At 37.2% G+C, this 17466-nt stretch overlaps 2 protein-coding genes across 5 annotated transcripts in view; one reads left to right on the top strand and one right to left on the bottom strand.

Moving 5' to 3' along the window:
* The window catches only part of adgrg6 (adhesion G protein-coupled receptor G6), a 77456-nt gene extending 72514 nt beyond the window's left edge, over positions 1 to 4942 (top strand). For all 3 annotated transcript variants that reach the window (XM_088325721.1, XM_088325723.1, XM_088325722.1), the window contains 2 exons: positions 1374 to 1520; positions 4277 to 4942. In XM_088325721.1, coding sequence (XP_088181847.1) covers positions 1374 to 1520; positions 4277 to 4308 — 179 coding nt within the window. In that variant the 3' untranslated portion in view covers positions 4309 to 4942. The remainder of the gene's footprint in view (positions 1 to 1373; positions 1521 to 4276) is intronic.
* Positions 4385 to 17466, bottom strand: part of med23 (mediator complex subunit 23) — a 43752-nt gene continuing 30670 nt past the window's right edge. The window contains exons 27-31 of one of the 2 annotated variants that reach the window (XM_088325719.1): positions 12352 to 12424; positions 12074 to 12288; positions 10527 to 10647; positions 8405 to 8536; positions 4385 to 5334 (exon numbers count right to left, since the gene is read on the bottom strand). In XM_088325719.1, the coding sequence (XP_088181845.1) occupies positions 5110 to 5334; positions 8405 to 8536; positions 10527 to 10647; positions 12074 to 12288; positions 12352 to 12424 (766 nt within the window). In that variant the 3' untranslated portion in view covers positions 4385 to 5109. The remainder of the gene's footprint in view (positions 5335 to 8404; positions 8537 to 10526; positions 10648 to 12073; positions 12289 to 12351; positions 12425 to 17466) is intronic. The other variant, XM_088325720.1, reaches the window with a different exon arrangement.

Below are 17466 nucleotides of genomic sequence, written 5' to 3' on the forward strand. Positions count from 1 at the left end.
GCCGGTCTTTTGCCTCTCAAACAGCTCTTCAGATTTTTGTGTTGCTTTAATGATCCATATATGACCAATTATAATGTAACATTATGCACAAAATGACTAGAAAAGGGGGAGGGGAAATAAAAAAAGAAAAAGAGGGCAAATCAGAAAAGAAACAAGGAAAAAATAAAATTAAAAATTAAAAAAAGAAAGAAAAAGAGAAAAGGCTAGAAAAAAGAAGTGAAAACCTCAGAGAAAAGAAACATGAGAAAGAAAAGCAAAAAAAGGAAAAAGCATGAAAAAGAAACAGAGTAAAGAGGAAAACAAAACAAAAAAAGAATAAAAAGGGAACAAAAGAACAAAGGAAATAGCATGAAAAAAGAGCTTAGAAAACTATAGAGAACAATAGAAAGACAGGACAGGAGGGAGAGAGAACTAAGGAAGGAAGAGAGAAAGAAAGGATGAAAGGAAGAGAGAGAAATAAGTAAGGAAGAGAAAATGAAGGGAGGGAGGGTGGAGGATCAAAGGAAGAGAAAGACAAAAATAAGGAAGGGAAAAAGAAAAAGGAATGAAGAGGGAAAAATAAGAGAGGGAAAAAGAGACAAAAAAAGAGCAAGAGAGAAACAAAGAGCTATAGAGAAGTATAGAAAGACAGGACAGGACGAGGAGAGAAAAAAGACAGGACAGAGAGAGGAGAGAAAGAAAGGATGGGAGAGAGAGATCAAAGGAATAGAGAAAGACAAAACGAAGGAAGGGAAAAGAAATAAAGAAATGAAGAGGGAAAAAGAAGAGAGGGGAAGGAGACAAAAAAGAGCAAGAGAGAAACAAAGAGCTATGGAGAAGTATAGAAAGACAGGACAGGAGGAGAGAAAAAAGACAGGACAGAAAGAGGAGAGAAAGAAAGGATGGGAGAGAGAGATCAAAGGAATAGAAAAAGACAAAAAGAAGGAAGGGGAAAAACTAAAGGAATGAAGAGGGAAAACGAAGAGAGGAAATAAGAGACGAAAAGAGCAAGAGAGAAACAAAGAGAGGAAAGAAGGAAAAAATAGAGAAGGGCAGAAGCAAAAGAAGGATGAAGGAACAGAGAAAAGAGAAATAAGATTAAAATAGAGCGAGGAAAAGAAGGAAGGAATGAATGAAAAGAAAGATGAAGGAAGAGATAAAAGAAAAGGGATTAACAAAGACCAAGTAAGAAAGAAAGAAAGGGAAATGAAGGCAAGAACAGACGAAGAAGTGCAAAAGGAATTGTGTGTCCAACACAAAAATGTTCATGACGAATAGGAATATTGAGGAAATGGGAAGGAAATAAATCAAAGAGATGTCCAATTTGGAAGGGTAAAGCTTCTGGAATCAACAACCGGAGCGCTAATGAAAGCGCTTGTTGTCACGTGATCCAGACTGGAGTAAAACGGCAACCAACAACAACACGAAGAAAGCCACTTCGGAGCAGGCGGCCCAGTCCTCCTCTTCCGGCTCCTTTGGCTCCAGCGCCGCCTACTGGACCTCCAAGGCCAAGATCAAACTCACGCCTTTCAGCAATACAGGTGAGATACGTGGATGAATAGAAATACATCTACATGTTATTATTTCTTTATTACTATTTTTTTTTAAAATATAAATTATTAAAATACCGTGAATTTGATATTAAGTTTTGTAGTATTACTGTTTTTGGGGGTTCTTTTTGTAGTATTTATGCCGTCAGACATTCGTAGTATTTTTGCATAGTAATTTTGATTTTTATTTCTGTAGAAGTATTTTTAAAGTATTTCCACAATAGTATATTTGGAGTATTTCTGCAGTCAGATATTTCTGTAGTATTTATGTAATAGTACTAAAGTTTTTGTAGAATTAATGTATTTTTGCAGTATTTTCGTAGTATTTCCATAGTACATTTTTCATTTTTTCCCAAGTGTTCCCACAGTAATATGTATTTCCACAATCGAGATATTTGGAGTATATCATCAGTCAGAGTTTTGTATACTACAAGCATTTATGTAATATTACTAAAGTTTTTGTAGAATTGATGTATTTTTTGCTGTATTTTTGTAGTGTTTCAATAGTAGTACAGTATTTCCATAGTACTTTTTTAAATATTTCTGTATAAGTATTTTTGAAGTGTTCCCACGGTAGTATTTTTTATATATTTCCACAATAGTATATTTGGAGTATTTCTGCAGTCAGATTTTTGTAGTACTTCCGTAGTATGTATGTAATATAACTATAGTTTTTGTAGGATTTTTTTCATTAGTTTTGTTGTATTTTCATAGTACTTTTTAAAAGAAAACTATAGAAGTATTTTTGAAGTGTTCCTACAGTAGTATTTTGGATGTATTTCCACAATATTGTAATTGGAGTATTTCTGTAGTATGTATGTCATATTACTAAAGTTTTTGTAGGATTAATGTGCTTTTGCAGTATTTTGGTAGTAGTTCCATTGGACATTTTTTATTATTTCTGTAGAAGTATTTTTACATTAGTATTTTTGTAGTTATTTCTGCAGTCAGATTTTTGTAGTTTTTCTTTAGTATTTTTGTGAAATTTCTGTAGTTGTTGTAGAACTGATGTATTTTTACAGTATTTTTGTAATATTTCAATTCCACAGTACTTTTTTTGTAGAAGTACTTTTGAAGTATTTCCACAATACTTTTTTAAATATTTCTGTATAAGTATTTTTGAAGTGTTCCCACAGTAGTATTTTTTATGTTTTTCCGCAGTCAGATTTTTGTAGTTTTTCTTTAGTATTTTTGTGATATTACTGTAGTTGTTGTAGAACTGATGTATTTTTGTAATATTTCAATTCCACAGTACTTTTTTTGTAGAAGTACTTTTGAAGTATTTCCACAGTACTTTTTTAAATATTTCTGTATAAGTATTTTTGAAGTGTTCCCACAGTAGTATTTTTTATGTTTTTCCGCAGTCAGATTTTTGTAGTTTTTCTTTAGTATTTTTGTGATATTACTGTAGTTGTTGTAGAACTGATGTATTTTTACAGTATTTTTGTAATATTTCAATTCCACAGTACTTTTTTTGTAGAAGTACTTTTGAAGTATTTCCACAATACTTTCTTTAATATTTCTGTATAAGTATTTTTGAAGTGTTCCCACAGTAGTATTTTTTATGTTTTTCCACAATAGTATATTTGGAGTATTTCTGCAGTCAGATATTTCTGTAGTATTTATGTAATAGTACTAAAGTTTTTGTAGAATTAATGTATTTTTGCAGTATTTTCATAGTATTTCCATAGTACTTTTTATTTTATTTCTGTAGAAGTATTTTTGAAGTTATTTCTGCAGTCGGATTTTTGTATTTTTTGCAGATGTATTTTTTTGGTATTTCAATTCCATAGTGCATTTTTTATTATTTCTGTAGAAGTATTTCCCCAGTAGGATTTTTGTAGTATTTCCATAGTTGGTTGGTTGGACGGATCCCTTAGCCACTCGGGTCGTAGGGGCACCATTTCCCCTAGTTTGTCTTGGGCAAGTACAGCCTGGTGGTGCCTATTTTAAAAAATATTTTTATAGAAGTAATTTATAAGTATTTCCACCGTAGTATTTTTGTATTATTTCATAGTTCATGTTTGATACTTTTGTAGTAATATCTCTGAAGTATTTTTGTATTATTTTCGTGGTATTTTGGTTTCATTACTGTAGAAGTATTTTTAAAGTATTTCCATAGTAGTATTTCTTTCATATTTTTGTAGGAATTTTATAGTGATTTTTTTTTTTATTAAAGCAAAATTATTCATTGAGTCCCTGTTTTCAAGCACGAAATTTGATATTTAGTTTTGTTGTAGTTCTGTGTTATTTTGGTTGTAAACACACAAAGAATAGGGACAAAGTTGGCACCAAAAATTATTAGAAGTACTTTATTTAATTTGATATATAATCTCATTATAATATGAGTTTTTTTTTTTTTACCGGGCCGGATGAAAAAGCCTGGCGGGCCGCATGTGCCCCGCGGGCCGTAGTTTGGGGAAAATGATAGCTTATAGATAAACTTGAAATTGAAAAAGTTTTGCACGCATGTAATATAGTTTTGTCAAGGGGTTTTCTGTACGTGTACAACTCAGAATGCAACTTAATTGATGCACAGGCAGAAGAAAAGGGGCGGGGCAACTGTTGAGCCAATCAGAATGCAGAATAGAATGCACGATGAAAATCTACGGAAAGTAAAACTGCGATACCGTGAGGGATTATTGTATCTCCAAAATGACAGGTGAGGCGCAGCCTCATGAGCCTCCCCTGACTGCACATCACACACACAATATTGTGACTGTCTTGTTTGTTCTATGTGTTTGCAGAAAAACATAACCAGGCCGGCCCGTTCTCTTAAGAGGCGAAGTGTATGGTCTTCCCATGGTCAAAGGTTACTACGATGGCTTTTTTTAAAAGACTGACTAACACCCCCTCCGACCCCCCACCCACTCGACGCCATTAAATCACAACAAACAGGAAGTGATATTGTGAAGCGCGACCTGGACTCTTCCAAGAAGTCCTCTGTGGGTGGCTTGGTGGGGTCCGGGTTTTTGTGAGGTGAGAGCGCCCCCATGAGTCCATGACCAGGCTCAACCTCCCGCCCAGGAATAATGTCAAACAGACTTCAAGAAGTCTGCTTTTGTCTTTTTCATCCCACGTTCATTTTTCTTCCATTTTTGGGACTCCATTTTCCTAAATGCAGTCTCGCGGGCCCCGGATGAAACCCATTGGCGGGCCTTATCCGGCCCGCGGGCTTTATGTTTTACACCCACTTCTAAAGCTCAGAGTAAAGCCAGTATTTTGCCTTATTTTGTCGTGAAAAAGAGATAACGGCGGTGTGACGTTTGAATCTTCGAGTGATATTCGTGCTACTTTTCATGTCTGTAAATACGAAGAAGCTGTGTGGCATCTCCATTGAAACAGTAGGGGGCGCATATGTTATAGGGATCCCCCTCTTTGTAGCGATACAAAATAAATTCCTTTGTGACAACTGTTAACGCATTCTGTCGTCTCTTGACGCAAAAAACATTTTTCGTTTGGAGTCCATTTTTATTGTAAAATACAAAAAGCAAATACAAAAATCGTACACCGTGATTCATGACGCTAAAAAAATAACGCGGTTGGGTTTCTTTTTTTCTGTTGCTGATGAGCAAAAGGTTTACATGGCGGGATGGGCGAGTTGTGACGAAGAAGGGGAAGGGGTTGCCATGGTGGACGAGGGCAAAGGCGGAGTTGCGGAGGTGGCGGCCGAGGGTACCGTGTTGATGGTGACGGGGTGCGCGGCCGAGGGTGCCGCCGCTGTTGTGTCCGTTTTGCTGCTGTGCGTGATGAAGCGCAGACGAAGCTTCATGGCCGGCCGGAGGGTCACGATGATTTTCTCGACCTGCGGGGAAAGCGAGGGAGGCGTGTCGCATGGCCACCAGACAATGACATTAAACGGGGTTCCTACAGTTCTTCATGGTCAAATTCAAGCACTCTCAAGGCCAATTTTTCCAGTATCATCAAAGAAAGGAATCCAACACCGATCAAAAGAAGGTTTTTTTTGTTGTGTCGACTTTGATAAACAAAACAAAGTCCCTATCTTGCTGCTAGAGCACCCACTTTGTGCTATTTGAGCCGTTCCTATCTAGGATCTACAGCAGAGGTGTCAAACAGGCGGGCCGCGGGCCAGACCAGGCCCACTAAGGGATAGAATCCGGCCTCAGAGAAGCTCAAGAGAAAAACAAGCTGCAGGTTGAAATGTATCAACTTGATGTTGCCAAAGCCAGGTCTCTCTACCTCTCTCTCCACCTCTTTATCTCTACCCCTCTATCTCTCTCTCTCTCTACCTTTCTACCTCTCTCAACCTCTCTTGCTCTAACTTCCTTTTTTCCTTTTCTGTCTTTCTATTTCTGTTTGGATTTCTTTCTTCCTCTCTCTTTCTTTTACCCTCTCTCACAACTTCTCTTTTTTTCTTACACTCTCTCCCGCCCTCTCTCTTCTTTTCCCTCCCACTTTCTCCTATTTCTTTAATCTACTAGTCCGGCCCCCCACAGAATGTTTGTTCTATCGTGTGTGTGTCCCGAGTTAAAATGAGAATGACACCCCTGATCTACAGTCTTTTTGTGTGCTATAAACTGACATGAATTCTGCCATCCTGCTACAACGATGCACGCGCTGCGTCAATACGTCACATTTGTTTACAAATACAAAAGGGGCTTTATAGGTGTTAGGTAACAATGGAGTTCAATGCGAAGGGCAAAAAAGAAAGTACTTTATTATAAAAAGCGGAAAAAGAAGCCAAATTTGGACTCATTTTAATGACATTGATTGCTCCGAAGCAGACTACAATCTTTCAATCTCAGAGACTGCTGATCTTTTGCTTTTTGATTGACTTCTTTTAATTTATATTTTTAGTGTTTTTCAGATGATCCATGTCTGAATTGGTTAATATAGAATTGTTATTAGTTATTTTTTGCATATAATCATTTATATCACTATATAGTTCATATTCTAAATTGCATTATATTGTTTTGCATTTTCATGGATTTTGGTGATGTTGTTCAAATTTAAATCTGTTCAGTCTGTAAAAAGCTAAAATTCATTTCTATTTTATAATCTTTTGTAGGTCTGTGAATATTTTAATTTATATTTCATTAGTTTTGCAGGCATCCCCTGCAAAACATGTGAAATTACTAAATAATTCAGTGTCTTGCCCAAAGATACTTATACATTTAGCTCGGACCCCTCGGCCTCAAGCAGAGCGCTCTACCTCCTGAATGCTCAGTAAGGGGTATTACCTCATGTGGAGTTTCGTCGTTTTCCTCATGTTGAGGTTTTGAGTTTTTCCTTGCCCTCGTGTAGGTTTTAGATCAGGGTACGGTGTAATAATAGTCCGTAGTTTGCAATAGACTCTGCAGCCCTATGAGACTCCTTGAGATTAAGGGCGTCACAAATAAACATGACTTAAGACAACTCGCTCATTACTGAGCACCCACTCTGCCAACAAAAGCGCCACTGCCCCCTAATGTAGTGGAGTTGCAATTGCACTTTATCTAATAGAACTCAAATGCGCCCTACCCTGACGGAGCCTTGCACCCCACGATTTGAGAAACACTGCATTAAAGGGACACTGTGCAATATTTGACCATTATATATCACTTTATTGTTTAGTTCTACAAAGCACAAGGAATAATACAAACTAATGTGACTGAGTGACCAAAACCCACTATTTTTCTTTTCATTGATTTGCCCGGCCATTTTTGGGAGGGTTTATTTTGGGGCTGCAAGATGGCGGACAATTATTAGGTGTAGTTCATCTTATGTCAAATAAATGCATTTTTAAATTACAATTCATCAATTTTTGCTTATTCTGTAAAAAAAATAAAATAGGAGGGCATTAAAAAATATACAATGTCCCTTTAAGGCGGTTTTAATGTGATTATAAGTTTTAAAGGTTTGTTTAAGGCGTATATCCACTAATCAAATTAATGGTCACTTATTCTAAAAATGGATTCATATTTTAGGTAATGTTTGTATTGTAATTCTCCAAATCCTCAAAATCAATATTCACCAATTTTCTTGATGTATTTTACAACCTGATATCTGACATTTTGCTGATGTGGTTAAATTTCAATTTTTACCAAGAATTGTAAATCAGAATTGTCATTACTGTCATTGATAACAACGAAGTGGACATTGTTTACGATGAGATTGGACGTGGCACCCCAGGATAAACCGGTAATAAAGACTTGTATTCCCGATTGTGCTTTATAGTACAGACGCTGCCCTACTTACAAACAAGATAGCTTCCGGACAATTGTTCGTAAGTTACTTCAGTGCTATATTTTGTATGTTAAAAGTTTATACAAGTAACCTGTATTGTTTTGTACTAAAAAAAATAAACATTTCATAAAATATGCTCTATAAAGATAAATAAAGAGAAGTTTAACTTACTTTTAGAAGATGAGCTTAAAGAGTTAGTCGCCTTCCTCCTATGTGATAAAAAGTGGCCGAAAAAAAGCAATCCAACCATTTTCTCAACCGCATCAAGCTTTCTTATTCCACTTTCATTTCTAAAGAAACGGCTCGCCTCTTCTTTACACTTGACACCAAACGTATTGAATGGATGCACCAGATATTAAACAATAAAAATGTCAAAGTTCTTAGCGCGCTGGAGATACAGTATAGTATGTTTACACAGAACTAGAAAGAGGAAGCTGGATTTCTTCTTCGGGGTGGATGCTGGGTGAACTCTCACAGCGCCACACGCTGGTAGCGGCGGAAAGTGGCACACAATACAAAATCTAACTTACAGCTTGTCCGGATATTTTTCAACATCCAGATTTTTTCCCCCAAATCGACCGTTTTTCGTAAGTCAAATAGTCGTAAGAAGGGAGCGTCTGTACTCGATTTCGATTCAATCATACACACTGTCCCTTTAAACGACTCCAGATTGTAGTGCTCCTACTAACCTGCTCCTTGATGCTGTCTCCCGTGTACATGTATTTGATGTGATAGAGGAAGTCGCAGATGGCGTCCATGTAGTTGAGATGTTGGCAATGTTGGTCCACCATCTGCAGCATCTCGTAAAAGGCCACGCCGATCTAAAGCGGATAAAACGCCACGTTACGTCAACAAATCGACATGAATCGTCCTCATGCAATAAAATGTGTAGAAAAATGTAAATAACCAAAACATATATGCTGTACAAATTATAGAACACATGAATAAATCGAATAATACCTCATTATATAAGCTATTCATGAAGTTACTCGGGTATTTTGTCGTGTATTTTGTCACGACAAAATGTTATTCAAATGAGGAGGCGGCCCAGTTGCCTGAGCTTTTCACCCATTGGTGGAGAAGCCGATTCGTTCGACACCGATCAACCAATAGGTGAGAAGCTCAGGCAACTGGGCCGCCTCATAACACAAATGAATTACAAAATAAATGAAAAAAACACATCGCAGAATACATGGCAAAATAAATACAGAAATAAATGAAAGACAAAATATATGACAACATAAATACCCAAATGAATGGATGATAAAATAAAAACAGAAATAAATAAGTGATCAAATAAATGACAAAATATACAACAAAACGAATATCAAAGCAAAAAAAAAAAAAAAAAACCCACAAAAAAATAAAAAAAATACACGACAGAATAACACATTAAATACAGGAAAGAATACAGACATTAAAGACAAAAATAAATTACTAAACGACAACTTACACGACAATATAAGTGACAAAATACGAAAATAAATAATAGACAAAATACACGGAAATTACTCGAAAAATACACAACAAAATACCAAAACATTAAAAAAATTACTAAACAAGCGAAGAACTACTGGATAAAAAATTGACAAAATCAAAAGTGACATGATAGACGACAAAATAAACGGAAAATACTCCCAAATTACCCGACAAAATACCTTATTAAAAAATTGACTAAATACACGACAAAATATTGGAAAAAAAAATGGACAAAATGAAAAGTTACACGACAAAATACACAAAATACCAAAATAAATAGACGACAAAATACATGACAAAATACCAAATTTAATAAATGAGTATATACACGGCAAAATACCAGGGGAAAAAATAGAATAAAAGAAAAAGTACACCAAATACCAAAATAGATAAACTACAAAATACACGGAAAATACTCCAAAACACACGACAAAATACCCATTTTAAAAAATGACAAAATACCTGACCAAATACCAGAAAACAAATTGACAGAATAAATGGAAAAGTACACAAAATACAAAAATAAAAGACAAAATAGAAGAAAAATACTCAAAAAATACGCAACCATACAACACACCAAATTTATTAAATGACTAAATACACAAACAAATACCGAAATAAAATAAAAAATAAAAAGTAAAGTTACACGACCAAATACTCGGCAAAATACTAGAATAAATAAATGACAAAATACAAATAAAAAACAAAACAAAATACTAAAATAAATGTCAAAATATACGACAAAATATAGAAATAAAATAAATACCAAAATAATAAATGACAAAATACACGTCAAAATAAATTCAAAAATAAATGAGGAAAGAAAATTATAAATACATGAATAAGTTGTATTTACGTCATAGTTGTATTTACGTGGTATTGTTTGGTTTAGTATGTGTTCAATTATTTCTATGCTGTATATTTGTAACCAGCTCGGTGGCCATGGGGGTATGGCGCCCGCCCCGAGACTGGGAGTTTGTGGTTCGAGCCTCTGCCGAGTCATACCGAAGACTTAAACATTGGTACCCGTTGCGCCTCCCTGCTTGGCGTTCAGCATTAGGGGTTGGAATTGGGGGGTCTGGTCACCTAATGTCTCCCAACACCTCAGTTGGGTTGAGCGAGGGGGCTGGGAATCCCCTCCTCTGAATCAATCTCCCAAAAAGAGTCAGAAATGACTCTAGCCACCTCCCACTAGGGGGATGTGGCTGTGGTATATATATATATATATATATATATATATTTGTAGGTATTCATTCATTCACACATCTATTTCGACATATTGCAGGATTTCCAGATATATAATCAAAGTGCCAATATTAAAGGTGTTACTACCTCTAGCATGCAGCGTGTCCTTTCCTGCTGGAAGCGCTGCAAGAACGGCCCGACCAGGTGGTAGACGTAGAGCAGCTGGAACTCCGTCTGAACCACCGGCTTCAATGTTTCAGAGAGGAACCTGAACGTGGAGAAGACACAAACAATGAGGCTGCTGTAGGTCGAGGATAGCCCTGCTACGTTGTACGCTTCCGGGGGTCCATGCTGTCACGAAGTCACTTTAAAAGACAGGTGGCGAGCAACGCCTCGCTTTCTTTTCAGGGACACCAGTACCCCAAGTGGCCATGCCCCCTGCGCTGAAAACCGTCTCAAAGATGAATCCTGTCCTGCTATTCTGTCCTTCGCCCCCCCTCCCACGGAAGTGAAAGTTGTTCTTACAAAAAAGGTGAATTACAAAATAAAGGTTGTAGCAGTGCATAGAAGTTATGATTAGACTACATCAGATCAAACTATTAGGCTGGGCCTACTACAGTGGAACCTCGGTTCTTGACCATAATCCGTTCCAGAACCCTGTTTGAGAACCGATTTGTTCAATCACCGAAATCAATTATCCCATTAAAAATAATGTAAATCGTTTTAATCCGTTCCAACACCCTGAATGTTTACCTTGAATGTTTAACGTAAACTCAAAGCTAACCCGGGCTAATCGTACGTTCGCGTTATCGTAATCTTCCGTACGAAAGATTACGCTAACATGAACGTGTAAAAAAAAAAAAAATCAGGTCGTTTACAAGTCATTTAGCACCCGGGTCTCCACCACAAGTGGTGAGCGGTTCATTGGAAAGGGGCTCTGTTCCAACACCCTGAATGTTGGGCTCCGTTCCAACACCCTCAATGTTTACTGAATGTTTAACGTAAACTCAAAGCTAACCCAGGCTAACCGTACGTTCGCGTTATCGTAATCTTCCGTACAAAAGATTACGCTAACATGAACGTGTAAAAATAAAAAAAAAAAGGATAAAGAATTATGAATAGGATTTCTTACCTTTGTGGTGGTCAGCAGAAGGCACAGGCAAGATCAGCAATAATTGTACACACTACTTTTCTTTTTTCACCTGTAGCAACTTTGCTGCTTGCACTGACTTTCTTCGGAGGCATAATGAGGGGCTAAAACAGCCGTACGCCGCTCAGCATCGCACCCCAGCGTACGCACTCACGCATTACCGGCATTGGAACTCCAATTTTTCGAGCGAACAGCGAAGCAAGAATTTCTCGAAATTTTTGGGCATTCGAATTAAGAGGCGTTCAAAAACCGAGGTTCCACTGTAAAAGCTAAGAGTCCTTTACTGCTCAGCCAGACATTTATTAACATTTATTTTAAAAATGATAACTTTTGATAGAAAAGACATTGTGACTCACTTCTTTACTCAAAACATTTATGGCGGGCTGGATTGACAAGCCTGGAGTAGATCCTTCACAACTATTATGAGACTGATCGTTACATTTTTTTAGTGGACCTCTGGCGTCCTCTTCTTGGTAATCTGAGGTAACTTCTATGTGCCTCAAAAATCTTAAAACAGAGGGTATTCCCGAATTGGTGGACTCACTTGGGAATGAGCGATAGCTGCCCGATAGACGAGTGGTGCCAAACGGCGTGCGCTAGCGCTAGCACGTAGCTGCAGCCGATCTCGCTGTAGCTCTGGTGGCACGCTGCGAAATCCAGCAGGGCGAAGGGATCCCGGGGCCACGCGGTCTCCGAAGTGAGTGCTGGAGAGCTCATCACCGACACGATGCGGTCGTGCAAAACGATCCAGTACGGTTCCTGGCGAGAATTGGATTCCACTTTAGATTCAGTCGGGTGTTCGGCACCGGGGCTACGTCTTACCGGCAGAGCTGTGATGACGAGGCCGATGGCGTTCATCCAGGCTGTTATGTTCTCTCGAGGCACAAGAGGTTGACTGAAACACAATCATGTGGTCAAGTTCACTCTAGTGGTGCACTAACGTATTAATATAATATACAATTGGAGAGACTTGTATGCATTTTTTAGTAGAGGGTTTGATTTATGGAGGACTGTCAGAGATAGTCATTATTAAGACTCCTTGGTGGCTGTCTTTACACAGATAAAATACATATATTGTTAAAAACTAAATCGTGATACCAGGAGCAAAAGTACTCACAGCCTCCATGTTGGTTGAAAGAGAAAAAGAGAGAGCCTGCCCACAACGTGGGCGTGGTTTATTATACGTCAGGGAAAACAGCACACATGAGCACGACTTCACAATAAAAGAATATAAGATTGATAAACGTACAAGAGATATAATTAGACTGATTATTGAAACGTTTTATGTGTGTGTGTGTGTGTGTGTGTGTGTGAGAAAGATTGTTTTTGTATTTAGGAATATATAAACAAGTTATTTACATAATACAGAATTCTGAGGGATTTACATCCAAAACGGCCACCTTGACAAGGACCCACTTTACCATATGTAGAAATAAATGTATATCAGTGTCTGAAATAACGTCTGCCCGGACGCCCATGGCGTGCATCTGCGTTTGTTTTGGAAATTTCGGTTCCTTTGTTAATTTGCATACTCGGCAGCCAATCAGAAGCCTGCATCGAATAACTTTGTGCTTCCAGACTTTCCCGAGCGTTCCAAGATCGTGCATTTGCATATCATTTTCTAAAGTAGATGCAGAGAGAACACAAGAAAAACGGAGAAGTGTTTAGGAATTGTTATGATTTGTCAATTTAATAGCGCTCTTACTCGTGGTTTTGCAGTAAGACGTTTTCTATTTTATGACGTCAATACGCACGCACCATTTTTCAATTTGCTTATTGTTGATCGCCATGTTGAATTGAATGGAGCCGTGTTGTTGTTTCCTTCCTGTTGCGGAATAAATATGCTTAAAGGCTCAACAACAATGTCCTGCTTATCTTCTCACGCATGAGGAAACTGCACACTCTGACATATCCTTACCAGGATTCAAGCCAAAACCTTAGCCCCAAAAGAAAGATTCAAAAGAAGCTAGCAAAATTGTATGACGCTACAAAAGGTAAACGTACATTAAAAGCATCGTGGAAAGAGGAGTTCACGTGGCTTGTAGCAGACGACGCAACGCAAACATTGCATGAATGAAGATGAGTAAATACCGGTACATACTGATGGCAGATGGAAAACAGCAATGTCATATCCATGCAATGAATGTTATAAGTAGATTTATAATAAACTTAATTTTTAAGTGTTGTTCCGTTATATATTGTGATTATCAATCCTTAATACTTTTCAACAATGGGTTTTGTGCGATTAGTTGTCTTATTGCGTTTCAAGTTGTGAAAAATGGGGCAGGCAACTTTATGGCTGGGCAGGCAACTTTTCAGAGTTGTCTGTGTCCGGTAACTTTTTGTCATGAGTTTCAGACACTGCCAATATAAACCATATTAATAAATTAACACAAAAACCAATACCTAAATATATGACATAAATACAAAGTATTTATATATTTATAATTGTTTTCATTTATTTTGTCACTTTATGTACTATTTATCCTTTTATCTGGTACGACAAAACGTTTTTCAAATGAGGGGGTGCATTGTTTGAGGTGTCCTTAGAAAGGTAGCATTCAAATACTTTCTAAAGTACGTGTTAACAATGCCCAACTGGGTTTTAAGACTCCTTACGCTTTTTTCTCACTGCGCCTATCTGCGTTTAGCTAAGCTGTTTTCGGGGCGGAACACATTAGATAAAATGATTGGGGAGAGAGGAGAGGCTTGTGGTAGTGGTGTAGAGTGACGTTAATCCTGTACCTTCAATTTTTTTCTTTCTATTGTGGGCTTATGACGGATATTTTGTCATTTGCTTGACATTTGCTCGAAAGGTAAGCAAATTTGGCAACATCACGCACTAAAAAAAAATAACGAAAATTACTACACCAAGTTGTTAGCTAATTAGGTAACATTGACAGTTGTGTACAGTTTAGTGGATCGTAAAAACAGTAGAAATACAATAATCTAGAGAAAAAATAATACGGTTCCCTGAGATAGTCAATTGCTGTAAGCACTACCTAAAAACAAGTTCCCCACTAAGGGCACCAAACAAAAATGAAGGGAAAAAAAAATGTGATCACACAACGGGAACAAGTAGGGCAAATGACAAGATTAAGAATCTAGTAACAGAAAAGAGTAACGGAATTTTCACTAAAAGGGTTGCTTGAGTTGAATAATAGGCCTCAACGGAGGATTCTTTTGTATTTTTTTTAAAGAAGTACAGGACTATTTAGAATTTTAGAAGTAGAACACGCACGTAATGAAACACGCAAGTGCTATCCAAACATCATGCTATTTGAGCAAGCCGCCACTGTGTGTGGGATCAAGAGGTGGCAGGTTCGATTCCCGGCTCCTCCGTGTTATATGTTGAAGTGTCCTAGGGCAAGACACTGAATCCCTAACGCCCCCGAAAAGCAGGTCGTTGCCTTGCATGGCTGACGCTGCTATCGGTGTGGGAGTGTGTGTGTGTGAATGGGTAAGTGTGAAGCACATTGTAAAGCGCTTTGGAAGGTCTTTAGTGACTTGAAAAGTGCTATAGAAATGCAGACCATTTACATTTACAACCACAACAGCAAGTACCTTAATTCTTCGGGATGAGATATCCCTTAAATCCCCGTGCGTAATTCTGCTCAGTCCTTTCTGAATATGTATTTTGTTTTCTCTTCCTTGGTATTCTGGTTTTTGTAGATTCCTCATTTGTTTTTCTATTTGACATGTTTTTGTTTTAAAAGATTCTTTGACAATACCCAGGAATCCTTGCAGTACTTGTAACGCATATTAAGAATAAATCACAAAAACAACAACTATATTGCAACTCAATATCAATCTTGATGCCCGAACATATCCACAATGATCTAAAATTAGGTATGGGTAAGGCCATCCATTGTTCTTAATCTGTCAACGTGCACGTACTTGCACGTGCAACACAAGCGTGTTTGACAGAGGCTGCTCTAATGAAACAAGCCAGAGGTGGCGGTCGCGAGCAAAAAAGTTCCAAAGTCTTTGCAGCTCCTTTAAAGGAGCAAGTATTGTTATCAATATACATTGCAGAGTGCTGAAATTTGGTAAATGGGCTATATTTGGCTCCTGGGCAATGTTCCCTGTAATTTTCCTTACGGGTCTGAGCGTTCACACAAAGTCGGTGAGCAACGCTTGAAACAACAGTGAGCCACCATAATCCCAAGTGTGGCAAGATAATTAATTATCAAACATGTCCAAAACTTGCCATCAAGTTACATTTTGCTGAGTTTCCGGCAATGCAAAATGATTTTTCTCTTTTGAATGAATTGACTCGTGTACTGTTGCAAAGGTTGTACAGCCTACAAATGTCGTTTATTCTTACGATTCTTTCACATGATATCCATTTCTTTTTATTCCCTGATATATTTTGTCGCATGATATTAACATTTTTGGGCGCTTATTTAGTCGGTTTTAAGATACAGAACTGTTCCTTAATCACATTTTTTAGTGAAAGTACAATGTTGGCAACACGATTCACTTGATATCATTGGAAATTATTTGAATTCAACACAAACTTTTTTTGTATTCTTTTTTCTGTGGTTTTTTTTCCACTTTTTTTAAATTCCTTTAAAAAAAAATCTCATTGTGTTTATTTTTTCCGAGCTGTTACTTTTTTCTTTTTGTTATCTATTTACTTTTTTCCTACATTTCTTTCTTTTCTTTTTTTCTGGCTTTTTTTCTCTTTATTTTTGTTTCTTTTTTTCTCAGCTTTTCACTACTTTTTCATTTTGGTATCTTTTTTCTTTTTTGTTCTATTCCCCCCTTCCTTTAAGTCATTTTGTGCATAATTTTACTTAATATTTAGTCATGTTGGGATTAAAGAAGCAAAAACAACCTGAAGAGCCGTTTAGAATCCTTTTTAGTGAGCCGAGCCGAAGAAGCCGGTTCTCGACATACTCTACTAACTTTACTCAACTTTGTTCGACTACCGCATTTAGGACACAACGTCAGGGGGACCAGTGTATTTTTACCTACATGCACTGTAACTTTGCCTTAAGTCGCTTCTTAATAAGTAATTTTGAGCCCTCATTTTTGTGCGCTGGCTAGATTTATTTGTGCGCCGAGAATGTGCTTGAGGGAACACTGCTCCTGGGTCATAATTTGGACACCTTTACGTTGAAATAATACTGCAAAGTCTATAATTGTATTAATACATATTTTGAGATAGAAATTACGTCTGCATATGCTAATTTATATTTTGAGTGCTAAAAACACAAACTCATTTCAATCATTACTACAAAATGTACCCCCGTACTGTAAAGCTTTCGTCAAATGCCCAAAGTAAATACTGAGCTAAAACAATAAAAGTAACTTGACTTTTTTTTGATCCAACCTTTTACAGGGTTCTTAAACCTTTTTACATGGCCAAATTCTAGCACCTTTAAGAGGACTTTCAAGCCAATTTTTCAATTATACAGTACCATTAAAATAGGGAATCCGATGCGAACCGTGTATTTTGCAGATCCACAACTCATCTAGCATGAGACATTTTTAGATCTTGAGTAAAATGCAAATATATTTGTTGAGCTGACCAATAAATGTGTAAAAATTTTAAGAAAGATCTCTCCCCATATAGTTGTTAAAATGCTGGTAACACGTAGCTTACATTTTCAGTTGCAGGAAGTTATTCCCATTACAATTTACCACGGGGGAATGCTATCTCAATTTTTTTGCATAGGTAATAATAAATTTCCATAATCAATTCGTAATCCTTGCACGAATATACATTTCATAGCGACCTGTTTAGTTGTAGCATGCACTTAAGGTGCGATGACGTTTAATAGGACAATGCCAGAAAAACAAAAGCCAGTTGCCGTTAATCACGAGGTAGGAAATGAAATGGCACGGCAAAGCCACCAGAAGGCGGTATCGGCATTATTTTTGAGCAGACTTGCTGTAAAATATGGCAACAATTTAGATAGATAGATAGAT

This window comes from Urocampus carinirostris, chromosome 20, assembly GCF_059441175.1.
Source record: "Urocampus carinirostris isolate Australia breed hairy pipefish chromosome 20, RoL_Ucar_1.0, whole genome shotgun sequence".
Lineage (NCBI taxonomy): Eukaryota > Metazoa > Chordata > Actinopteri > Syngnathiformes > Syngnathidae > Urocampus > Urocampus carinirostris.